General features: G+C 58.4%; 3 protein-coding genes across 3 annotated transcripts; 1 reads left to right on the forward strand and 2 right to left on the reverse strand.

The window, feature by feature from the left end:
* Positions 1-3,496: 3,496 nt before the first annotated feature.
* PALD1 (phosphatase domain containing paladin 1) lies at positions 3,497-17,061 on the reverse strand. The gene is made up of 19 exons (XM_080598370.1): positions 16,882-17,061; positions 13,329-13,523; positions 12,937-13,039; positions 12,682-12,861; positions 12,255-12,419; positions 11,833-12,069; positions 11,469-11,617; positions 11,276-11,372; positions 11,092-11,196; positions 8,916-9,011; positions 8,621-8,755; positions 8,350-8,466; positions 8,091-8,270; positions 7,300-7,497; positions 7,068-7,208; positions 6,907-6,978; positions 6,588-6,728; positions 4,805-4,960; positions 3,497-3,817 (listed from the first exon to the last, which is right to left on the reverse strand). The coding sequence occupies exons 2-19, from the start codon at positions 13,511-13,513 to the stop codon at positions 3,683-3,685; spliced, it is 2,592 nt and encodes an 863-aa protein (XP_080454496.1). The 5' UTR covers positions 13,514-13,523; positions 16,882-17,061; the 3' UTR covers positions 3,497-3,682.
* Positions 17,062-18,329: 1,268 nt separating this feature from the next.
* On the reverse strand, positions 18,330-21,214 carry EIF4EBP2 (eukaryotic translation initiation factor 4E binding protein 2). Its single transcript, XM_080598393.1, has 3 exons — positions 21,033-21,214; positions 19,605-19,781; positions 18,330-19,505 (listed from the first exon to the last, which is right to left on the reverse strand). The coding sequence occupies exons 1-3, from the start codon at positions 21,169-21,171 to the stop codon at positions 19,474-19,476; spliced, it is 348 nt and encodes a 115-aa protein (XP_080454519.1). The 5' UTR covers positions 21,172-21,214; the 3' UTR covers positions 18,330-19,473.
* A 125-nt stretch (positions 21,215-21,339) lies between these two features.
* Positions 21,340-24,939, forward strand: LRRC20 (leucine rich repeat containing 20). Its single transcript, XM_080598387.1, has 4 exons — positions 21,340-22,361; positions 22,654-22,803; positions 22,976-23,143; positions 24,704-24,939. Exons 1-4 carry the CDS (start codon positions 22,280-22,282, stop codon positions 24,853-24,855), a joined length of 552 nt encoding a protein of 183 aa, XP_080454513.1. The 5' UTR covers positions 21,340-22,279; the 3' UTR covers positions 24,856-24,939.
* The last annotated feature ends 21 nt before the right edge of the window (positions 24,940-24,960 follow it).

Here is a 24,960-nt window from a genome sequence, read left to right on the forward strand (position 1 = left end):
GAGGCTCTGCGCCCACCAAGGATGGCTGCTGAGAAGCATGAGCCCTGCTTGTGGAGGCAGGCACATCGTCTGGAGGCTGGCTGCCCCCAGGCAGGACCATTCCTGCCAGAGCCCTCTCTAATCCCTGCTTAAAGACCTCCAAAGCTGGAGGCAGCCTCTGCGAGACCCTGGGACAAGTTTCTTGTTTCGTTTGCCGTGCTAGTTTTTCACGTGGGCTCCGTGGGACGGTTAGTGTCGGAAGGGGCCCTTCAAACCAATCCAGTTTATAGGCACGGACATCTTCCACAAGATGTGGTTGTCCAACCCAACCACGAACCCTTCCAGTGCCAGGGGAGCCGAGCTGCGAGCCTGGAGATGGGAAACAAGGTCAGGGAGATTTATACCGACAGCCCTGGGCAGCTTCCAGACCCTAGTGGAAAAGGAGAAGGGAAAAAGTTGCTCTCCTTCTAGGAACCGCTGCTCCGGCCGAGAAAGCATGGTTTGGAGAGAGACCCCTGCGGCGAGTGCCTGCACCCAAAATATTTTAGGGGGATGCTCGAAGGCTGCGAGCCCAATGGAAACATGGGGCGGCGGGGATGGGGAGGAGGTGTGGGAGATACAGCACCGATCCCAGACCTGACACCAGGGTGATGGGCTCTGCACCGAGATGCACAGGGAGGTATTTATCCACAAACAGATTAACAGGCTAATTTCCTAAATAAATACAAAAGAACCCAATAAGTCAATGCGATGAGCCAGGCTAGCTTCACGCAGCCTCCCTGAGGATACGCCTTCTCCTTTATACGCGCCGACCGCATTATTCATTTTTAATCATCCTCCCGCTAAAGTGAAACTTACTGGTGTGTAAAACCCAAATCTGTGGCTTTTTTTTCTCGCCTTCAGGCCAGCCACTGAGCACTTCCCGTCCCCCCGGGGCCTCGCTCATCCTCACAGACACTTATCATTCTGGCACGGCTGCTGCCAGCTCGCCAGCAAGTCCCACAGAGCCACCTCACTGCTTCCAATCTTCCATCTCAACCTGGGAAAAATCAATTTTTCATTCGCACAGGGGTCAGAAAACAGCTTTTCTGCCCTCAATATGCAAGGAAACAGCAAGGAAAAGCCTTTTCAAGCCCACGGTCTGTATGATGCCCCCAACTTTTGATTTTTGCAATCTCTTCTTTTAATGGATGCAGTCTGGGGCTGCTCATGCATGGCATTTATTTTTAGTTTTCCGAGCCCTGGCTCTGCAGAAGCATCTTAATTGCTATTCTTTCGCTGGAAAATGAAACACAGATGCGCTCGCCGTGCCGAGGTCCAACAGCCTCCCTGCGCGGCGCGGAAAGGAAAACACGGGAACCTCCAAGGGAGCTGCTGGGTCAGGGCTGCTTCTCCAACAGTGAAATAAATAAAAATAAGAACCTATTTGATAAAATAGAGGGGGACCCGCTGCCCTCATCGATGTGCGATGAAGGACCAAGAGAGAGGTCCAGCCCATGGACGATGCAGCTTTGCAGGTCAAAGCCCCTTTCCTCAGGATACTTTATTTAAGGGGAGGTTCACGGGGGGTGAAGGAAAGGGTCCTTGCTGCCTTTTTCCCCCCTTAAGCAGAGAATTTATCAGTTTATCTATTTTCTGACAGATCTTTTCTTTCTACGGAGGCAGAGCTGGATATGGATGGATAAAGATGGCGCAAGCGGAGCCTAATGAAAGCAACTTTCCTTTACAGGAAAAGCGAAAGGAGAAAAGAGACCAAATTAAAGAAAATAGGAAAAATAATAAACACACCTTTACCTCCCGTGGCCAGGAAGGGCCACTTAGCCCCGCCAACAGTTATAACTCCATCATAACTCATTACAGGCAGGCGTCTTACTTTTAATTACGCCTTTGGGACGGGAATAACGATACCAACAAATATTAATAACAAAAAGTACGGGAACAGCAGCTCAGCAAGGAGCAGCACACATGAGCAAGCAAACTCCCTAGCACAGCAACATCTGCGTGTACCTATTTTCCCTGGCAGGGGCCGAGGGCTTGCTTGTACTGCTCGTGAAGGAGGCTGCAGTCCCCTTTTCAAAGCATGGGGGCCCACCTCCGCCTCCCCCAGCCCCGCTGCCACAAAGGCCATGTTCAGTGACACGAATAGATTTTTTTCCACGGGCGGAATTGGGGTGTTTTCCTCCAAGTTTCCATGCCCCACCCCGGGCCATGCGTGCATCCCGCGGGGGCACACCTCGAAGCACAATTTCCTTCCCATTTTTTTGCGCTCCTCACCGGTGCCCTGGGTCAGCTCACCTTCCCAGCTGCCCAACATTTTTAGGGCTTTATTTCACCAGCGATGTTCCCACCCCCAAATAAATAGGGAACGCTCATTTTTTCCCATCCACACTCATTCATACCCCTTCGGCCTTTTCCTTCCAGTCAATTGTTTCTGCTTGAAATCACTTGTTACAAAGGTGGGAAAGCAGAAAGAAGCCTTTGAGCCCCCCGGTGCAGGTGATGCAAATCTCCAGCCTTCATTACCCAGATTAAAGGGCTGGGGGTCTGAAGCAATTAAAAACCTGCCTAATTAAGTCCCTGCTCAGCCTCTCCACTGGTTATTAGGCAGGATTTTGTTGGGGGCAAAGGGGCAGGAGAAGGTGCAGCCGCCCAGCGCGTCCCATTATTTCCTGTGAGCCCATTCCCATCGCTAAAAGATGAACAGAAAACACCCAGCTGGGACAAAATATTTTTGCATTTAAAAAGAAAAAGGAAAACCAAAACGCCCGGTTAAGTCAGAAATAAAACACCGTCGAGGGAACCTTTGGGGAAGTGGGGCTCTCAAACTGCAGCAGGAACCATGCCAACGCTTTAAAAAAAAAAATCTCTTGCTATTTTTAAATTATTTTTTTTTCCACCCTCTGCTTTTTAATTTCTGCTGTCTGCACCTCCTGCCGCTGGCAGCGGATGAAAGTGGCTGCTGGGGCAGACGGAGTGTGTGCTGCGGCTCTGGTACCCCGCATCCGGCCCTATAGTCCCGTCCCGTCCCGCTCCTGCCCTCCCCAGAGCCCAGCCTGCAGGGAAGGGGTGCCCGACTGAACACCCTTTCTTCATTAACTCCATTTTGCATTTAATCATCTAATTAAAAATAAATCTTGCAGCATTGATTATGCCTGTAAGCATATTCCAGATGTATTTTCCACCATCCTAATGCTCAGAGGCAAGGTTCCCACTCACCCCCTGCCTTCTCACTGCTGAACCCCAGCCCCATCCACAGCTGAAAATCAGGAAGAACAAGCAAATACACCCAAAAAATAAAAATCCCAGGATGTGCAAGGACCATGGCCTCTGTGAGTCCCAACCCAGGCTACAAAGGTTTGGGTCTGTATGTATACATAGCCATATATATCAGGGTACAAGGTCTTGGGTGTGTATGTATACAAACCCATACATCTGTGTGTATATAAATATATATTAGTGTATCTATATAACCATACACACCCACATCATGCTCACTATTAAGCACCTGTCCGACAGCTTTTTGTTTAATTTACAACACTTTTATTGCGTCGTGAAGAACCCCCTCAATTCTTCTCCTGAAGGTAGTAGCTTCGGGGCTATCCCCTCCCTCCCTCCCTCCCTCTCCCCATCATTTTTTTTTTTAATTTTTTTTCTGGGGGGGAAACAGTCTATTTTCCTGAAGGCAGCATCCCTCTCCGTCCCCCTACACCATGTCCCCGCGGCTCTGCGCCCGCCAGCGCCCGCGCAGCCTCCGCAGCGGCTCCTCGTCCTCCGGCCCCTCCAGCTCGGGGAAGCCCAGCCGGTCCAGCACCTCGTAGACACCGGCCACGGCTGCCACCTGGAAGCAGAGCAGAGAGGTTGAGGCGGTTTTGCCCCCTCCACCCATCCTCCAACCCCATAAGGAGGACGGGGAGCAGTGGCCGCTGCGTCCCCGTGCACGACCCCAAGCCGGGGAGAAGCATGGACCACCGCCTGCGTGGCACCGACCCCTCCCCGAGCTTCCCTCCAGCTGCTGCGTGGTTTTATAAGCAGCTTTATGGTTTGTTAGCTTTGGCACCCTTCCGGAAAAGAAGTTACAATGTCGCCTTGTTGATGTTTTTTTTTTGAAAAAGAACTGAAAATGCAAAGCTTGTGCTGGAGCACCGCGTGGAGCCAAAGGCTCCTTTGATGCGCGGTGGGGTGCACCTCCTCCCTGAAAACAGGGGCACAGGAGGCAGGTTTAAGCCCAGGATGAGGAAAAGAGCGACATTTCTTCCAGAACAATGTGGCTGGTGGGGATTTCTTGGATTTGAGGTCTTCCCCCTCCTCCAGCGAGGTGTGCCTTGAGGAGCGAGGCTGGGGTCAAGGAGCTGGAGCAAGACGAGGGACAAGGAGCATCACAGTGTGTTTTACACATCAAAACGTGATAAAAAATGACATATGGGGTGCTTTGTAAGGTCATCCCCATGCAAACATACAGGATACAGCCTCCTGGACCTGGGCTAGGAGGAGGACCTGGCACCAGGAATATTTCCCAGCACAAATTAGCGGCACGGGGCAAGGCACAAGGCTCTCCCAGCTCGCTGAGGTGCAGCGTTTTCCTAAAACCCTGTGTGTCTCCATCCAGGTAGGTTAATAAACAGCTTATTTAGGATGCTGTGTTGCAACCAGAGCTTTCCCAGCGCTGGGAGTGCTCAGAGCTGGTGGTACAGGCTGCGATGAGAGGTGACAGTGGGCTGGGTCCAGCACCCATTGCAGGTGCATGATGATGGCACATGCAGAATAATGGCTGAGAACGGAGACACCTTCCTATCACGCCAAACTCTGGTCCAAACAAAAGCCCTACCTCGCGCATCCAGAGGCTGAAGGGCCGCTGCCAGGAGTCTTTCTTCTCCAGGTGCAGGTAGGCGTTGAAGAGGATCAGGTAGATGTAGCGCTCCAGGTACTGCAAGCTCCTCAGCTGCAGCAGCCGCCGCTCCTGCTCGTCCTTGCCCGACCGCCCCTGGAAGCGCAAGGACAAAAAGAAGCTCAGCAGCCTACGCTCTCATCAGGTTGTGGCTTCCAGCAACATAAAAAGCTTCCCCTTTTACCCCACAGCCCTCAAAAATAGAGGAGGTGTTGCTATGCCCGTGCCCAGCATCCTGCCCCTCTCCAGGCGGGAGCAGAGCAAACTGCTCCAGCTTTCATTTATTTTATTTTTTCCCCAACTTTACAGCCCTGTTCATGGCAGGACTGTGAGATCAGGTCTGCCCTGGGGAAAGACATCTCTGCGTGTACACGCCAGTATTTGGGTAGAGTGGATCCTGATTTGGCTTCTGTGAATGTTTCTAATCCTGCTCGAAGCCCAGAAGTGGGAAATGGAGAGGACACAACTGGGTTAAAGACCACGACCAGCATCAGAGCAACATGGTCCCGCAGAAATGACCAATAAACCAAGGAACCTAACGAAGATTGTTATCCTCATAGCGTTTATCCCAAAAAACACTGCAGCAAACCCAGGACAGCTCTGCAGCAGCCAGGCTGGGAGGAAGCAGGCAGCTCTCTGCTGTTGGCTCCTGCCGAGGAAACCTCCCCAAACAACACATCTTCCGGCAGCGGAAGGAATGCATCAACCTATTTTTTCCTCCTGGGTTGGGATGGGAAGGGCTAGGGAGGAATCCGAGCCGAGCACCATGCATTTTCCTTCCCTCCCGATCGTCCTAATCCTGCAGAGCATCCCCTGCAAGGCTCTGAAAGCTGCTCCCACCCACCCGAGAGCGAAACAAAGAGCAGGATGCAACCCAAACCCATTTTGCAAAGCCCAGAAGGGGGTTTTGGGTGCCTAGAAGCACATCCATTTCTTCCAGATTGCATCTGCCAGCCAGAGCAGAGATGTCCCCACGGAGCCTGCCCATCCCGGGCTCACTTTTGGGGGAAAAAAAAGCAAAAAAAGCAAGCATTTGCACATGCCCTCTCCAAGGTGGCGATACAAGGCTCTTCCTATGGCAGGGGAGCAGGGCAGCGGATGGCTCCCTGCTTATCTCCCTTCCCCATCAGGCCGGGCTGGACGCAGCTGGCCGGGAAACAGGATGCGGCCCAGGAACACCCCTGCGCTGCTCCTCGCTGCCAAGCTCCGGCGAGAGGGGCAGGGAGGTCGCGGGAACAGGCAGGCGTCTTCTGAAAAATAACGCTGCTAATAAACGGGAGCAGCTCCCCGCCGGAGCCGGAGGAGCCAGCGGGGATGGGAGGAGAAGGGGACGGAGCGGCCCTGCCCTCTGCCGGCTGCAGCGCCGGGACGCGGCACGGCGAGGGATGCACGGGGTGCTGGACCACCACGACCCCATTACCTGGGGTAAGGGACGCCAAAGGGTGAAAAAACCACCACCACCTTAACTCTCTGCTTTCCGTTCAGCCCCCCTAAACCAGCTGTGGTGAGCGCCGAGAGCGCACAGGAGCCGTCGGGCTGTGCTGGGATGTCCCATAGCATTTGGGAAACCCGCGGAAGAACCCAAAAGCCACCACCGAAGGAGCCCCAGCACCCTTCTCATCACAAATCCCACAGCTTCAGCCGGAGAGTCTGCCCTGCTCCGGGATCCGGCCGTCCTCCCTGGGGTCTCGAAAAAGGAAAAGGGCCCGGAGGTGCTGCTCACCTGCCGGTAGGTGCAGATGATGATTTCTCGGAGGTGATAGTGCATGGGCGTCATGGTCTCGCTGACTGTGTCCAGGGCCATGTCCACCTCCTTCTTCATCCGGTGGCCGTCAGGCAGGAGCTGGACCACCTTCATCACCACCTGGAGTAGGGACAAAGCAAAAGGGGCTTCACCTGGAGCCCCCAACCCAACCTCCCCATGCCCGTGCTCACCTCCTGCCCCAGGGGAGGACCTATTCCCTCCAGGCAAGGAGGGCTGGCGCATCTTGCAGGGCTCAGGAGACCCTACAGCGTGCGGCCACGGCGGCTGCAGGACTCACCTCGAACTCCCCCTTGGTGTACTTGGCGTCGGGCACGCTCACGATCTCGTCCTCGCTCGCCTCGGGGACGCCCTGCGGCAGGGCAGGGAGGGACGGGGCATTAGGTGCATGTGGGTCCAGCCCCCCCGAGCCCCCCGCCAGCCGCGCGCGCCGGTACCCACAGCACAGTGCCAGAGCACCAGGACGGCGATGACCATGGCCGTGGTGGTCCGGCCCCGGCCACTGGCGCAGTTGAAGACGAAGGCTGCCCGCGCGTCCTCAGCCAGGGTGGTCTTCATCGCCTCCAGCAGCCGGTCAAAGTCCTGCCGAGGGCAAAGCCAGGATTTAGGGAGGGTGCTGCCCCCCGCCCGGCCAAGGGGTTGTGGCTCATGGACAAGGTGACACGGCCGGTACCTGCTCCTTGGGAGCACAGAAGTCGGGGATGGGGATGCGCCGGTACGTCAGGCCCGGGTAGGTGCTCTTGTGCTGGTTGAAGATCTCCTGGGTGGTCAGGCAGCTCTTGAACATCTTCATCTGCTTCTCCGCCTCCAGGTAGACCTCCAGCCACTGCTGCGACTTCAGCAGGTCGCCCTTCAGCGTGGACTCGAGCTTCTGCAGAGAATGGAGGAGCCCTCACCTTCACGATATCAGACCCACTCCTCGTCCACCTCTTCCCCTTATTGTATTTTTATTTTTAATTCCCCTCTCAACCACCCTTCAGCCAACACAGACCCACATGCCGTGTCCACCACTTCTGCCCCAGGGACTGTGGGCACCGCAATCCTCCCAGACCCCACAGAGCTCCTCCACGCCTCCAGGGTGCTGCTGGCAGCTGCACCCCCCTCCCTGCCCCAAAAAAGCCCCCAAAAAGGAGCTGTGAAGGCTGAGGCACTAACAAAGCCCGGTTTCTCTGTGCACATCTCTCATGAGGGCTCCGCAGAGGGGGAGATGCCTTTCCCTCAGCGGGAACACGACCTACGCCTCTGTCCCACATCCAGCTATTTATCTGCAAAAAAACTCGTAAGAATGGAAAACGAGGTCAAATTTAGCTCAAATGGGCCAGAGGGTAGAGTTTAGAAGTGCAAAGAAGAGGAAAAGCACGACAGAGACAAGGAGAAGATCAGCAGCACCAGCCAGGTGCAACCTTTGTCCATCGTCCCTCCTGCCCCGAGGCACGATGAGGCACCCCAAAACCCCAAGCTCACCTCCAGCTGCTCGGGCGTGGAGGCGGGCACAGAGACGAGCTCGTCGAGGCTCCCCGGCTCCCTGAGCGTGTAGACCTGCTCGTTCCCCTCCAGCACCACCTCCTCCCGCAGGTTGACCCACAGGATGCGCGAGTGCTTCCTCTTTGCATCCGTCAGGTACCGCAGGACGCTCCCAAGGGTCTAGGGTGAGGGGTGGCCGAGGTGAGGGGACGGCACCGGGAGGGGTGGCCCTGCCCTGTCTGGGGTGCGTGCCCCTCACCTTGGAGCTGGGCTGCGCCGTCCCGTAGACGGGCATCTTGGGCACCCGTCGGAAGTTGGCCACACTCATCTCCTTGACGGTGCTCAGCACGTCCGGGCAGAAGCGCTCGTCCGCCACCTGCAGCGGGACGGACAGGGCTGGGCATCCCATCCTTGCCGAGCATGTGGACCTGGGGACCCCCAAAACTCTCCTCCTGCCCTGCCACGGAGGAACCCTGCTCCTCCCACCCCGCCAAACCTCTCTGAGGTTGGGCACCAGGACGGGTACTCACCAGCACCCGCGTCCCCTTGGCCAGGAGGTCCCCGGGGACGGCGAGCTCGGAGGAGCCGATGTCCGCCTGCAGCCGGTACAGCTCGGGGTGCCGGCACATCCACCTGCTGAAGCTGAGGGCAAAGCCCAGGGGGTACTGCCGGCGAGGGGCCGGGGGGGCGCGCCATCAGCCTGGGCTCGCTCCCCCTGCCCGGCACCTCTCCGCCTCCGTGCGCTTCCAAAACCCCCCGGCGCTCCCGGCCGCGGCAGCTCGGAGGTGGCCCCGCCACCCGGCGATGAAGGCGGGTGGCCCTTACCTGCTCGTGAAGGTAGTAGTTGAAAGCAACCAGGTAGAAATAGCGCTCGAGGCTCTGCTGGATCCTCTGGAGGAAATGTTCTTTGGTGCTGCCCCCCTGGAAGCAAGCGCGGGTGGCACTCGTCACGGCCAGCACGGAGCTGCAGCAGGAGCCCATTCTCCTGGAGCCCCGCACGCAGGGCAGGAGAGCACCACAAACTGGCACAGAAGAGCAGCAAGCAAGCTGGCCCAAGGCATTTTAAAACAGTCTTTTTTGGGGAAAAGGAGATAGAAATCCCACTGAAATCCGTTAGAAGGTTTCGTGGTTTGGTGTTGGTTTTTTTTTGCGTATTTACACTAACTTCACCAAGTTGTTTGCTTGGAAATAAACTGCTTCCAAACGAGGAGAGGGGTGAAAAACTTACAGAACCCTATCTGGAATAGTTTTTGCTGCTTTTTTTGTTTAGTTTTAAAATGAAACATTTCAAGTTTTTCCACGCCGAGTGATGCTTAGAGCCATAAATTTGCATTTCGGATCAAACAAAGCCTTCCCCTTCACCCAGGGACGCACCGGGAGCGGGTCCAACAGGACACGAGCTGCCTGCCTGTCCCAGAGAGACAATGTCCAGATGCTGACAGAGAGCAAAACCCAAAAGGAGGGGGGTTGATCCACGCAAGGTGCTCACACCACCCCAGACACCTCTACGGCTGAGATGCTCTGGCTGCTGGGTTTCCCCAGGGGCTGCTGGGTGTCCTACTGGGGATGCAAGCTGGGAACCTGGGGACTTTCTGCAATTCGGAAACCACCCGACCTCAACTTCAGGGGCCAAGTACACCCAGTCCTCCTTCCCTGCAAGCAAAACCCCATCCTAGACACGGTGGGAACCCCGAAATTCAGGAGGTGCACTGCTGGAGATCCTCCCCTGCAGCACAGGTGGACCTGGTTATGTCGCCGAGGCAGTGGCATAGATTCATGAGTATTTATTGACTCGATATCTGCAAGATGAAGGTGTCGCACTGCCATCTATCAGGAGGCAGAGCAGCACGTTTGCTCTGGAAACTCAACACAAAGCCCAGGAGGATGGAGTCGTGCCAGGGTTGGACCGGGGAGAGCAGGGTACCGCCAGGATGCGGCCGAGCATCCCACCCCAGCCCCTGCATCGCGCCTACCGTCGCACCAGGACCTAAATCTCCGCTTTTTCCACCCAGCTCGGGGCAGTTCTTTGTGGGATAAATCCTCCATGCCTTTCCTCTCTGCCTCTCCCCCCACCCGCGTCCCCCCCGGCACATTTTCCTGGCCCCTGGCCATTGTTTAAACGTGCTCTCGCTACGTGCAGACTTCAAATAAACACTCCTCTCGGCTAATTTACGGCAATCCCCGGCCATTTGTTTTCTGCCGTCGAGGAGGACAAGGAGCAGCCCTCCCTGGCGCGAGGAGAGGGTCACCCGGGGCACCTTTCACCCCCAAAGCACCCAGCCAGGGCACCCACGGGTGTCCCCGTGGCTGCACCCACACCTGGCCCCGTGGCCGAGCGAACACAGCTTTGTGCCATCGCCTGGAGCGGTACCAAACAGACCCGAATCCACCCTAAAAAAGGAACTGATGGGGGTAGGGGCTGAAATTTGGGGTTTCCGGCTCTAACAGCGCATTCACCACTCAGATGGAAAAATTCACCTCCAAAAAGGCTTGAAGGTAAAAGATGAGCCGGGCGCACCTGGGGTTTGCGCCACCTCTGCCGGCCAAGAGCTGGCTGGGAGAGGCAGGCGAATTGCTGGACCTCAACCTGCCGGTTCTCCAGTTTTGGAGATGACAAAATAATATTTTATATTATTTTTTGTCCCAAGGGCATCTACCAGAGGCAGTGGCAATGCCCAGAAAGAGCAGATTTCCACAACTTTACAGCCCTCAACCAAAAAAAAAAACAAAAACAAAATGCAACACACCCCAACCTTCCAGGTTCGCGTGTCCCTGGGATGCTTCCAGGGCGCAGGAAGTCTCAGATTTCCACAATTTACATTCTTCCCATCCGCTCACAGAAACATTTCTGTAAATTACTGCTGCCAAGAGGCCAAGCCATCCTCTAATTAACGGCTCACTAACGAGGGCCCCCAGCTGACACCCCAGGGCTCAGCGTGGCGCAGTGTTGAGCAGGGAGATGTTGCTCCTCAGCCCCCCAAAGCCATGTGGGCAGTGGTACCTGGGTCTGGCGGTCTTCCCCGAACCCTTCCAGCTTCTTCTTGGCCTCATGGATGGCTTCCTTCATGTCATGCATCTCCGAGCAGAAGGCGATCGCACTGTCCACCTTGCATGGGGAGAGTTGGTTAACAGAGCCCACTTTGCCCACCCTGAGCTCTCTGGGAGTCGTGCAGCACCCCGCTTACCTCCTCCACCATTTGCTGCCCTTTGGGTACCAACTCGATGAAGCTCTGGATCACCCGAAACCTGGCCCTTGGCGACGTTTTGGCCGGCAGCTGGGGGCTGCCCGCAGGGATGGGAGGGAAAATTTTAAAAAGGGGGCATCAAACCCATGCCCACCAGGGTCACCCCATGGCCCCAGGGACGGTCCCTGCTTACTCGGGCTTCTGCGTGGCTCCCCGGTGGTGGAGGAGGATGAGGGTGCCCATGGCCATGGCCAGGTTGGTCCTGCCCATGCCGGTCTGGCAGCTGAAGAGCAGCGCCGGGGGGGGTCTGCCGGGGTCCCGCAGCAGGAGGCCGGGGCTCTCCTAGGAGGAAAGGAGATGGAGAGAGATGGTGTGGGCCCACGAGGACCACAGTGGTGGTGTAACGACCGGCACAACAAGCACAGCGCTACCAAGAGCACCCCCAGCACCCTGCCTGGGCCGGGGGTGGCACCCTTTGCCCCCAACCCCAGAGAACTGCAGAAAGCAAACCCCACCACCCCAAATCCCTGCGGAGCCGGCGCTTTCACTCATCTCACCCTGAGGAAGCGGATGAAGGCATCGAAGTGCTCCTCCAGCGGGGCGCCGTCGGCGGGCAGGGGCAGGCGGTGGTAGCGGTAGGCAGGCAGGAGGAAGACGGGCCGGCGGTACACCTCCTCCGTCACCTGGACGTCCTCCTCGCCCTGCACCCGCACAGCATGAGGCTCGTCCCGCAACCGCTCGATGTCGTCGTAAACATAGTAGACCCCCTCGCTCAGCTGCGCAAAGTCGTGGATCTGGAGGAGATGGGGATCGCCATCAGCACCCATGGGTGGCTGACCACCTCCAACCCCCCCTGTGGAATGCCCAAAGGGGGCCATCTCCATCTCAGTTCCTCAAGTCTTTGCTCTGTTGGACACCAAACTACGTGGAGATGAACATCAGAGGGTGGTGACCCTTGCCATGGCCCCACCGGCATCACCTCTTTGCGGATGGTGAGCTCCAGGTCCTCGACACGCAGCCCCCTGTGCAGGCCGCGGAGGTTCTCATGGAGGTTCTCCTTGCCCCGTGGCGTGTAGGCCATGAAGTCGCCCTCCACGCGCAGGAAGAGCACAGGCTCCTCGCGGACGCAGAAAAAGACACACTCCTGCAAAGACAGCCATGGATGAGGTGTGTCGGGGATGGCACTGCTTATATTAGGACAAGGCTTCCCAAAAACCTTCCCTTCCCAAAGCCTTCTGTCCTCCACAGACCAGCCAGCAGCTCTGGAGCATGTAGGCTGCTCTCCCCCAAAGATCTCCCCTTGCTTCTCCATGACCCTACTTCTCCATGACCCTGTATTTCCATGACCCTACTGCTCCTGTCCCACAAATAAAAGCAGAAACGCTCTGATTTTGAGCAAAACCAACCTTGTGGCCCTCTCTCTGCAGCTTCTGCAGAACCAGCCTGAAGCCGTTGAGGCTGGGCTGCCCCATGCCAAACACTGCGTAGCCGCCCTTGGCTTGCCGGAAATTCGGGGCGCCGCAGCTGCCGGTGGTGTTCAGGACATCCAGCTTGCCATGCACATCTCTGACCATGAAATATTTCCCCTGTGGGGTAAGAAAGAGGTGGAGCCGGATCCGAGCGCGGGTGGCGGGCGGGGGGCCAGGCACAGCGATGCCCACCTGCACCAGGTAGTGCTCTGGCGTGGCCTCGGAGATACGCCCCACCGTGTAGTTGGCCTTCAGCAGCTCATCGTGGATCTGAAACTCCTCCCTGCAGTTGTACCTGGAGAAAACATATGGTATAGTCACAAAAAAATAAAAATTATTAAAAGAAAAGGTGATTTTTTTTGCTGGAGTGGGACGGGAGCGTGCAATAGGGCCACCCAACACAACAGGGACACCAAACCAAACAGACGGAGGGCGATGCCTGAAATTTTTTTTTTTTAAAAAGCAATTTTTTTGCTGGAGTGGGACGGGAGCTTGCAATAGGGCCACCCAACACAACGGGGACACCAAACCAAACAGACGGAGGGCGATGCCCGAAGGTCTTGCGCGCGGCCACCCCGACTCACGTGATGACCACGGGTGCCACTTTGTTGGTGATGATGGATTTGGCCTTGCTGTTGTGCAGCCCGAGGGCCTGGAAGGAGTGGATGCTCAGCGAGCGCTGGTCCTCCATGGTCCCGATGCCGTGCACACTCTCGAAGGCGGAGGCCGGGCCGGTCTGCTGCGCCGCGCTGGCGGTCGTACCCATCATCCGCAGGCGGCTGCAGGGGAAAACAAGCAGGGGGGAGGTGAGAGGGATTTTTTCGGCCGCCCGGCGCGGCGAGGAGAGGCCCATTTCCGAAGAAACACGAACCCAGCCCTTCCCGTGCTCTCCGGTTTCCTTCCCGCGCTCCTTACGGGCTTTCTCCCCCCTCGTCCTCTGCCAGGCAGGGTCCGGCCCCGGTGCAGCCCAATTCCCAGCGCCGCGGCCCCTCCGCCATCGGGGCTCAGTTTGCGGGAGCGGAGGGGGAAGGAGAAAGCCGGGATCCGGTCCCCAAAATCTGATGAGTCAGCAGATGGCACTGCAGAGTGACCCGGCGGCTTCCCGTCCCCACAGGACAGCCATGAGCCCCGCCAGCAACGTGGAAAAGGCTCGGGAAGCCAGGAAATCTTGCTGGGCGTTTCGGGTCGCCCGAATTTCCTCCTGGGCTCCCCCGCACGTGTGCGGGCAACGCTGGGGCGTGCGTGCTCACGGGGGCGTGTGCATGCACAAGGGCGGGTGTGCATACGCGTGCATGCTTGCACACGCGTGCAAGCTTCATGCATGCACACGCGTGTGCTTGCAGAGGAGGGAGGGGGTCAGGAGAGCGGAGCCCGCTCGTCCCCAAAGACAGAGGACAGCGAGGAGCATCCCGCCACGCTCGGCCACCCCGGGACAAAGCACTGACTGTCCTTGCTGGGAAGAGCAGGGGAAAAAAAGGCGCTTTTCTTGCTTTTACAGCAAACACTCGGGCTTGCACAGGGCCGGGGCTCGCCTGGATGGGCACAGCATGTGCTGGAAGCCGTGCACACACAGCCAGCACCCCGGCCTGCAGATGCTTCGCAGCCTATCCAGCAGGCTTTGCAAGAGGCTGGATTTTAGCCGCCGTGCAGAAAGCCACCCTATGTCCTCTAAATAACAAATAATCAATAACAAAATCCCGTTTGCAAGCCACATGGCAAACTGCTGGTGGAAAAAGAGTGGTGTTTCCACTCACCAGTGGGCATTTCCCACCCCATACCGGCCCCGAAAGCCCTCCACCGCCTCGTCGGCCCCCGAATTATCCGCGGGCAGACCACGAGGCCAGGTCGGTCCCCCCCGCAGGGAGCTGGCGGGGGCCCAAAGGCGGCGCTCACAATAGCCTAAATATAGCGGGGGGGCCCCAGCTGCAGGATGCATCTGCCGCGGCCGGGAGGAAGCGTGCACTTGCCCGGCCACCTCATTGTCAGCGGGACGAGCGGGGACAAATAAATCACCACCCGCATCCCCCCTGGTAGGGCATTTGGGTTTATTGCGCGCTGTGCGGCTAGGCAAGGATTTGGGTTTTTCTTGCCCCGGCTATAGGGGTGACGGTGCCACCGTTGCTTTTCCTCATCCATCCTCTCCACCCTCGTGCCCTGCCAACGCAACGCGGCCTCTCCCTGGGAGAAAGCCCCAAATTACACCCTGTCCACGCTAGCCAGTGATTAGCAGCTTCCTAAATTAGGACAGGCGATGCCCTTCGCCGAGGGCACCGCACGGGGCTGGCTCCGGGGGGAGAAAGCAGCACCCAGCGCTGCCCCGGCTTTGTGCAGAGGGGGGATGCAGCCTGGGCAGTCCCCAAAAGATGGGGATTTGGGCCAAAAACGGGCAGTTTGTGGTGTTCCCCACTGGTGCGCCGGCAGGAAGCACCGCGGCCGCCGGATGGAGCGGGGAGCACGCGGCACCGCCGAGCCGGCAGGGAGGAAGTGATGGAGCCCGGCGCTGCCCGTGCTCTCTCACCCTCTTTTCCCAAAAAGAAAAATATTCAATGAAAAAAAGCAAACAAACAGACGGCACATCCTCTTTGTGGCAAGGAGGGAGCCCCGGTGCTGAGCTTGCGCTTCTTGTTTTCGGGCAGCGGTGAGAAAGGCACGCTGGCGGCGTGCTGGGGCACACTGCGTGGCTTAAAAAATATATAAATCATTAAATAAAATTCATTTAAAAGTTGAAAAAAGGAAGGAAGCGAGGCCTGCCCCCCTTTCTGCTTGCAAATTCAGCTTTTAGCCCAGAGAAAACAAGTTGGGGAAATAATCCTCCCCACCTGAATGCAAGCTGAGGCACCAAAATCATCCTGGAGTTTTCCCCTAAACCCAGCCCATGCCAATGGGGTGCAGGACGGGGCTGGTGGGAACGAGGCTTCTCTCACTGTGCCGGAAGGAAGCTGCTCCTTTTGAGCAAAAAGAAAGCTAAAAAGGAAAGGTGAAAAATAACACACCACACCACGCTTGCCCCTGGAGCTGCAAGCAAGCCGCTCGACCCCAAAAAGCCCTGAAATCAACCCTAAAAGCGCTTGGCGATGGGGAGCCAGGGGGCGATGCCCCGGGGCTCTCCTCCTGCGGGAATTTTGCCTTTCCCACCCCAAAAATGAGGCTCCAGCAGGCTGCGGCTCGAGGGGAAGATGCCAGGCAGGGCTTTCGGGGCTCCCGCTGCTCCCTGCGCACGTGCCAGGCGCCTTCGGGAAGCCACCTCTGCGCTGGCTCCTCGCTCCCCAGCCTCGATTTCCATCCTCGTTATTAATTTTAACGAGCTGGCACAGATGGCCAAGGTCAGATCTCAACCAGCAGAAGTTTCCTAGAAAGTCCAGGAGCATTTCTCGCTCCCCACAGCACCCCAAAACCTTGCCATGCGCCCCACGGGACCCCCAAAACTGCAATAACCCCAAGGGGACGTTTGCCCGTGCCCCTCGGCACGTCTGCTCCGGCAGGAAATAATTCGCTGGGAAAAAATCAGCTCAGGGGGTGTCTCCCCATCGCCGTGCCCTATTCGGTGGGAAATGGGGTGCCGGTCCTGGCTTTGGGATGGCGAGAAGGGCGAAAGAAAGAAGAAGGGATGGGGAGGTGGGTTTGCTTCCCAACCCAACCCCAGTGCCGCCAGCAGAGCCGGATGGCGTCTGGGTGCTTGGGGAAGGAATTTGGGGGGGTCCGGGTGGGATTTTCTGCAAAACCCTAGGGGAGCAGGTAAGATGGGCTCGGGGATGGGGTGAGGCGCTGTTATGGGGCAGAATTAATGATGTGTGTGCCCCCCCCCCAAACACCCCCACAGGGGAACGAGCATCCCCCAAACACCCCCATATGGGGTGGAGCATCCCCTAAACGCCCCCATATGGGGTTGAGCACCCCCTAAACGCCCCCACGGGGTTCGAGCATCCCCCCCAAGCACCCCTATACGGGGTCGAGCATCCCCCCAAGCACCCCCATAGGAGCTCCAGCATCCCCCCACGCACCCCTATATGGGGTCGAGCCTCCCCCAAGCACCCCAACAGGGGCTCGAGCATCCCCCACGGGGCGAGCCCCCCCGTTTGCCGCACCCCCCTTACCCCACACACCGCAGCCCCCCCGACCCCCCCCCCGGTCCGGTACCTGGCTGCGACCCCAACTCAGCTCCTCGGGGGGCTGCTCCGGGCCGGCCCCATAATAGGGGCAGCGGGGCCCGGGCTGGAGGCGCAGCCCCACGGCCGCCCCCCACCCCCGTCCGTCTGTCCGGCCGTGTGTCCGCCCGTCCGGCCGCCCGTCCGTCTGTCCGTCGGCGGGCGGGGAGGGCCGGGCGGGGCGGGTTTCTGCCGCCCCGGCGCTGCCAATGACCGGCGACGGCCGCCGCGCTCCGCCCGAGCCCGGCGGAGGAACCGCCCCGGGGCAGGGACCCCCCCTCGGGACCCCCCCGGCCGGCAGAGCCCCCTGCGGGGCCGTGGGGAGGGGCGCGGGGAGGGGAGGGATCCAGCGGGGGTGTCCGGGGACCCCATGGGACATTGCAGCCTCTCGGGGAGCCCCCCCGCACCTTGCAGCCCCTTGGGGACACCCCGGTACCTTGAAGCGCCCCGGGGACCCCCCGGCACATTGCAGCTTCTTGGGGACCCCCCTGCACATTGTAGACTTTTGGGGACCCCCTGGCACCTTGAAGTCCCTTGGGGACATCCCGGTACATTGCATCCCCTTGGGGACCCCCCACACACCCTACAGTCCCTTACGGACCCCCCCACATATTGCAGCCCCTTGGGGACCCCCTGGCACCTTAAAGCACCTTGGGGACCCCTGCACATTGCAGCCCCCCCCGGGACCCCCTGGCACCTAACAGCCCCTTGGGGATCCTCACACATCTTGAAGCCCCTTGGGGACCCCCTATCACATTGCAGCCCCTTGGGGACCCCCCGGTGCATTGCAACCCCCTGGGGACCCCCAGCACCTCGCATCCCCTTGGGGATCCCCCTACACATTCCAGCCCCCAGGGACCCCCGGCACCCAGCAGCCCCCAGCTGCAGCCCCCACCCCCTTTGGGGACACACACACACACGCGGCCCTATAACCCCGCAGCGCAGGGAGGACTGTGGGGACGACACCAGCACGGCCTCCCCCCGGAGACCCCAAAACGCCCCGGCACTGCCACCTCGCTCGCACGGGGCACCACCAGCCCCGCAAGGCCACGTAAATATTTACAGAAGCCCAGCAGGCCGAGGGGAAGGAGAGAAGGAGCCTTAACACGTTCGGGTGGCACCGGGAAGGAGGGCAAGGAATGTAAACGGAGCCTGGAGGCAGCCCGAAAATGGTAAAGGCCGGGACGCGGCGTGGCGCGAGCATCCCACCGCCACCGCACCCGTCAGGGCCGAAAGGCTCGACGCCGGTGCAAGGATTTAGGCGCAGGCGTTTCGTGCCCAGCACGCGGAATTTTGTTTCTCCCCTGCAGACAGCTCTGGTTTTTCGAGGAGCAATTCACCACCGCGTGAATAAATGGGAAAAAACGTCCTCGTCAGGTACGGGATGCTGCGGGGCACCCACATCCCTCCGCCCCGTGCCAGAAATCCTGCAGGCAGCAGTGTCGTAGAACCAAGATCTTTATTGACCTCGCTGTAACAGCAACCACCGGTGAGAGCTCTTCTCCTCCCCAACACCTCTTTCAAGAGACAGGAAAACCAAAAAACCCCACCGACAACCCTGAACAGCAGAGAAGCCGCCCCGAGAGGCCGGGCGCTCCTCGCTCTTCAGCCAGAATCCCGTTTAAGAAACAAAACAAAAACAAAACAAAACAAAAAAGAACAAAGAAAAAGGTAACTGTAGAAAGTTGTAGAAACTCGGTAGACAGCCGTAGAAACGTCGTAGAAAGTCGTAGAAAGTCAGGATGTCCCTTGGATTATCGTGTTTTTCGGCTCGGGGAGCAGCGGTCCCGCGACGCAACGCGCGGCTGACGGCCGTCGCCCTCCCCGCTCCGCGACGCGTCGCCCCCGCCCCGGCCGACCCGAGGACGCGAGGGACCCCCTCGGATCGTCATTTTAAGGAAAAAAAAATATATCTCTCTCTATATATAACATATATATATATCTGTGCGCGTGTCACAAGCACCCACCCGCACGCCTATCCGCATCTCCACTCACGCAGCACCCCGATGCCAGCACCTGGCAAAGAAAATCCCCCCCAAATCCCAAATCCCTCCCCCCCGGCACAAAATCTGGCCTGAGAGAGAGATTTCTCCCCCCTTTTTTTATTATTTTCTCCCCTTTTTGTTCAGTACCAGAAAATATAAATATATATCGTAAAACCAAGGGCTGCCCGCAGTGCACGGCTGCGTTGCGTTGCCTGATGGAAACGGGGAGCCCGGGTGCAGTGCCCGGCACCATCGGGGTTGAACCCACACCCCAAAAGAGTTTTCTCTGCCCGGAGGGGCAGCACCGGCGGTGCCAGTACCTCCTCGGGTACTGTGGCTGCTGAAATTTTCCAGGAGAAGGCACGGGGAGGGCGGCACGAGCTGCTGGCCCCGGGATGGGGAGCCCGGCTGCTAAAAAGAAAAAAAAAAACAAACCCTCGATTTCCAGGCGTTGTTCCTTAAAACGAGTTTTGGGAAGGAGGCAGGTGTATGGGAGCTGAAGGCAACGTGGCAAAAAAAAAAAAAAAACACACAAAAAAAATAAAACGGGTGGAAAAAAACAACAGGGAAATGGCGAAGGAGAGCAGGAGGGCGCCCGGTCAGATGTCCATCTCGAACTGCGCATCGTCCCCTGCAAGAGACACGGAGAGAGGCGTGAGCGTGTCCCCCCCCGGCTGGGGACACCCCGGGGGACGAGGAGGGGACACCCCGCTCGTCCCGCTCCCCTTACCCGTGGACGGCTTCCCGTCGTGGTTGCTCAGGCTGCTGCCGGCCTCCGCTTTGGGCTCGTCGGCGGCGCCGGGGCTGGTGACGCCGGGGATGTCGGGGAGGTGGCACGGCGGCGTCTGCGCCATGGGCGAGTTGCGGCGGTCCAGCAGGAACTTGCGGTCGTAGATGATGCGGGTACCTGGGGCGGGCGGGAGGGAGGGAGGACGCAGCCTTCGTCACCGGGCCTCCGGCCTCTTCCTCGAGGACAGCCTCAACCCCGCCGAGGACAGCCTCCGCTCGAGGACAGCCTCCGCTCCGAGGCATTTGGGCGGCCTCCCGGACCCACCCCGAGCCTCTTCTGTTTGCAGAAGGAGTCGCCCCGGCCACCACCGCGGAGGACACGCAGCCTCCCTCAGGGCCTCTACCCCGAGCCGCGGAGGCTCGAGGAGGCTCAGGGAGGCCCGGGGAGGGAGGACGCGGCTCCGCGCCGCCGCTCCGCGCTCTTATCAGTGCCGATAACCCGCCGCTGGATCAACACGGCGGGCAGCAGCCGGACGCGGCGGCGCGGAGCCGAGGACGCTCGAAAAGCCTCCGCGGAGGCCCAGGGGCGCTGGAGGCTGTCGGAGGCCGGTTCTCCCAGCGGGACGCGGCGGGCGTCGAGCGGCTTTCGCGGAGCGGTGACGTCCCACCCCGGCCCCGCTACCACTCAGCAAGGGGGGAGAGGGGTTTCGGGTGGTTTTCTCCCCAAAACACCGCCCGCGCTGCCCAGTCCCGTGGGATTTTGGGGTGCCAACGCCGTTAATCCTCTGTGCCAGGTGTCTTCGGGCTCAGGGTGCAGCGATCGCCCCGAAATCCTAAATAACCCCCAACGGGGCTGGTGCCGCTGCGTGGGGATGGGACGGGGGGTTCCCACGCCACGCGGGGGGGGGGTTCCCACGCTCCTTGGGGGGGGGGGGTCCCCTGCTTTGTGTGGGGGTCCCACGCTGCGGGTACAGGGCCCCCAAACTGTGGGGGGGGTTCCCACGCTCCGTGGGGAGGGTTCCCACTCTTCGTGGGGGGGCGACACGCTCCGTGGGGGGGCGTCACGCTTCGTGGGGGGGTCCCATGCACTGTAAGGGGGTCCCACGCTGTGGATACGGGTGTGCGGGGGGTTCCCACGCTCCGTGGGGGGGTTCCCACGCTCCGTGGGCGGGTTCCCACGCTCACGGGGGGTTCCCACGCTCCGTGGGGGGGTTCCCACGCTCGGCGGGGGGGTCCCACGCTGCACGAGGGGTTCCCACACGGCTCGTGGGAGGCTCCCACACCCCTGCGGCCGCCGCGGAGCGGCAGGACGGATCCGGGGAGCGGGTCACGCGTGGGTGAAAGTTGATTTTAGGGTTTTTTTCCTTAAGAACCGGGGGGGGGGGGGGGGGGGGGTTGCAAACGCGTCCGGCCCGCGGGCCGCGCTTACCTCCCGGCGTGGTGGAGAAGAGGGTGCCGCCGGGGGTGGTGCAGTAGTCGGGGGGCAGCTGCGTGGCGTCGCTGAGGGCCACGGTGCGCGTGGGGATGGCGCGGCTCTGGCTGGGCGGGCGGCCGCCGGCGGACGCCATGGCCCCGCGCTATTGTCCCCGGGGCGGCGCCACCGCGGGGCGGGGCCCGCCGCCTGCCCCCGCCCGGCACACGTGGGGCAGCGGGCAGCGCTCCGGGCGGGCGCCCCGGGGACCCGGGTTCGGGTCCCGGCTCGGGAAGGCGGCGCCACGTGGCCGCCCCGGGTGGGGGGGGGGGCTGGATATCTTTTTATTATTTTTTCTTTTCTTACTTTCGTATTTTTATTTTTTTATGTTTGTATTTTTTTGTACTTTTTTCCTTTTTATTTTTTTCTCTTTCTGCATATTTGAAATTTTTATGTTTATATTTTTTATTTTTATACTTTCTACCACTTCTTATTTATTTTTGTATTCTTTTTATTTTTTGTTTGTATTTTTTTATTTTTGTACTTTCTACCTTCTTATTCTTTTCTTATTTTTGTATTTTTGAATTTCTTTGTCTTTTTTAACTTTTGTACTTTTTACCATTTTATTATTTTTTTCTATTTTTTATTTTTTCTTCGTATTTTTTGTACTTTCCACCCTTTTTCTCATTTTTGTATTTTTGTATTTTTTACGTTTGTATTTTTTATTTTTGTACTTTCTACCTTTTTTTTGTATTTTTAATTTTTTATGTTTGTACCTTTTAGTTTTGTACTTTCTACCTTTTTACCATTTTTATTTTTGTGATTTAAAATTTTTATTTTTTATCTGTGTACTTTTTACCTTTTTTACTTTTTTTTCTGTATTTTTTTATTGTTGTACTTTTACTATTCGGGGGTTTTTGTTTGTATTTTAATGGTTCTGTATTATTTTTGTATTTTTTTCTTTGTATTTTTTCTTTGCATTTTTTATTTTTGCATTTTTTCCTTTGTAATTTTTCTTTGTATTTTTTTTATTATTTTTTTAAATTATTTATCTGTTTTATGCATTTATTATTTATCCCCCCCACCCTTCTCATGGCTTCCACCCCCCCCATCCCACCCCCCTGCCAAAAACCAAACAAAAATAAAACAGGACACCCCTCCCACCGGCGCCATCGCCCCCCCCAGCTCCGGGAGCAGGCGTCCCGGGCCTTATTTTTTATTTTTAGCCGCCCGCCATCCCCGGGGACCGCGGCGGCGGCGGCCCTATGCAGCGGCGGATGGGCGAGGCGGTGGCCAGGGTGGCCAGGAGGGTGAACGAGGCGGTGGAGGCCCGCGAGGACGCCCTGGGTAAGGCCGGGGCCCCCCGGGTGCGAGGGGGCGGCCGACGAGCCTCCGTGTCCCCCAGAAATAAACCCCGGAGGCAGATGGGGAAGGGAAAGGGGTCACGGCTCCCTCCCCAAATCCTCCTCCTGCAGCAGAGAGGCCTGCTCGGGAAGAGGGGGTGAGGAAAACGCGTGTCCCGTCCCCCCGTTCCCGTACGGGGGAGCGCAGAGAGGTTTTTTTTGGAGGACGAGCGTGGCGTTTGGCAGCCTCCGGCCTGCACCTGCCCCCGGCCGTCACTCGGCTCTCCCCGGGGCAGACCTGGCCGACTGCAAGCTGGTGGCCTTCCCCGCCGGCATCTACAAAGCCATGAGGAGCGTCGCCGAGGGCATCCACCGCATCTCGCTGGCCAACAACGAGCTGAGGGCCCTCGCCGGCCGCTTCGCCACCACCTTCAGCCAGCTGCGAGGTAAGGGGCGGCCTCCGATGGGCCTCCGCCGAGGCCACGGCTCAACAAACACAACCCCAGAGCACGTTTCTCCCAGTGTTTGTGGTGCCCCGGAGGAGCTTCATGGCAAAAAGCGGGCAATCGGCTTTTTTCTCCCACAAATTCTACCCCTTTTTTTTTCCTCTCCCCCCAGAGCTCAACCTGGAGGGCAACCTCCTGCACCGCCTGCCCGAGGAGCTGGGGTCCCTGCTGCACCTGCGGGCCATCAACCTCGCCCGCAACAAGTTTCGGCGCTTCCCCGAGCCCCTGGCGGCCGCCCCTGCCCTGGAGAGCATCGACCTGGAAGGGAACGAGATCGCAGGTGAGAGGGGGAGAGGATGGGGGTGGAAGCCAGGGGCGAAAGAGGTGTCTGTGCAACTCCTCCTCGACCTCCTCCTGGGCTCCTCCATTTGGTGGCCTCCATTAGGGGACTTGGTCCTTGCGTGGCTTGAACTGGAGGCCCAGCGTCCTCCCTGGCCCCACGGATGGAGACCACCCAGCCAACCCGACCCACCACCAAGGGACCACCAGTCCCTGCCTGCTCTAGGTGGACACCCTGCTGGTTTTCTTTGTTTCTCCAAAAAAAAAGCCGCCACAGCCTTTCTTCACCACCTCATTGGGAGTACCGGGAGAGGTGGGGGTCTCCTGGGGGTCTCCTCTTGGCCAGCCACACCATCTCAGGTCCTTCCCAGCCCAGCTAAAGCTCCTCACTCACAGCTCTATCTTCTGGACCACCATGAAGCCCCCGGATCACCCTAGAACCCCAACGGGGAAGGAGGGCCCACCAGCCTGACCCTACCAGCCCCCCAGGCTTGGAGACCTTGGGGCATAGGACTAGGATGGTGGGACACGCATTTCACCCCAGCAGACCTTGGGAGAGACACCAAGAGGACGTTTTCTCTCCCCACTTGGTGTCACCTACAACCCACCTGCTATAGCTGGTAGAAGACCTTTGGCATAGCCTCAGAAACGGGGCTAAAGCACCCAAAATTCATCCTGGTGCTGCTATCTAGCAGCAGGAGCCCAGCTTGTGGGACTGGTGGGAGCAGGATGGATTTTCTGCAGAAGGTAGATGGAGGTTGAGGAGGGTGAGCTTAGTGGCAGGAGGGTTGCAGAAGGTTTGGGTTTGGGTGCTGCTGCTGTCACCATCCCAACCACGTGCGGTTCCTGGTCCTGCATGTCTTCTGCTGGGGCTGGTACCAGGCTGTGACCCAGGCTGAAGGTATCTGGAGGCTCCTGAGTCACCTGCTGGACACGTAGAGCCGCAGCTGGAGGCCGCGGGTGATGTTCTCCAGGGAAACAGGAGGACAAGTAGCTCAGTTAATGCCTGCGTGGAGCCTGTGGGCTCAGAAACCAGGCTGTGAGTGCCACCAGCTGCCCTTTTCATCTCAAGGAGCTCTCAAGCTGCAGTGTAACCATGCACACATTAGTGCCAGGGCTTTTAACTCTTTCCCTGCTCATCTGAGGGGGTTCTGGAATTGTATTTTTCTCCCTCGAGGGTGATGCCACCACGCAGCTGCGTGCACCCCAGTCGGAGCCGTCATCCCTTCCCTCGCCAATTCCCCAGCAGCCTTTGATCTGAGCTAGCTGTTTTTATTTCGCTGTTATTTTCATATTCTGATCTGAGGAAAATTACTGTTGGCTTTAATTATGAAAGAAGCTTCTTGCTTTTTTTTTTTTTCTTGCTGCGTTTTAATGCCCGTATTCTCCTTCTCCAGCCGTTCCACTTGGAAAAGCAGGAAGAGGAGGGGGGAGAGGCTGCAAACACGGGTGCTGCGGCTCCCCAACAGCCCTTGCACTGGGTTTTTGGGGGGTAAAAACGCCAGCCCTTTCTCCAGGAATCCCCCCTGACATTCTGTCCCCACTTTGCTCCCTCCCGCAGAGGTGCCGGTGGAGGTTCTGGCCTCCATGGCCTCCCTGCGGAGCCTCAACCTGCGCGCCAACCCCGTGTGCCCCGACATGCGCCTGCTCGTCCGGCCCCTCGTCCCCTTCGAGCTGCTGCTGTCACCCGAGGGCGACGTCCCCGAAGCCTGACACGTCCTGCCTGGTGGAGGAGCAGCAGGACCTCCCCACGGCCTCCACCTGCTGACACCGCCCGATTAAACGTGTGTTGCACGCACTTTGCTCCCTGAATCGATG

Source organism: Anser brachyrhynchus (genome assembly GCF_964034855.1).
Source record: "Anser brachyrhynchus genome assembly, chromosome: 6".
Classification (NCBI taxonomy): Eukaryota; Metazoa; Chordata; class Aves; order Anseriformes; family Anatidae; genus Anser; species Anser brachyrhynchus.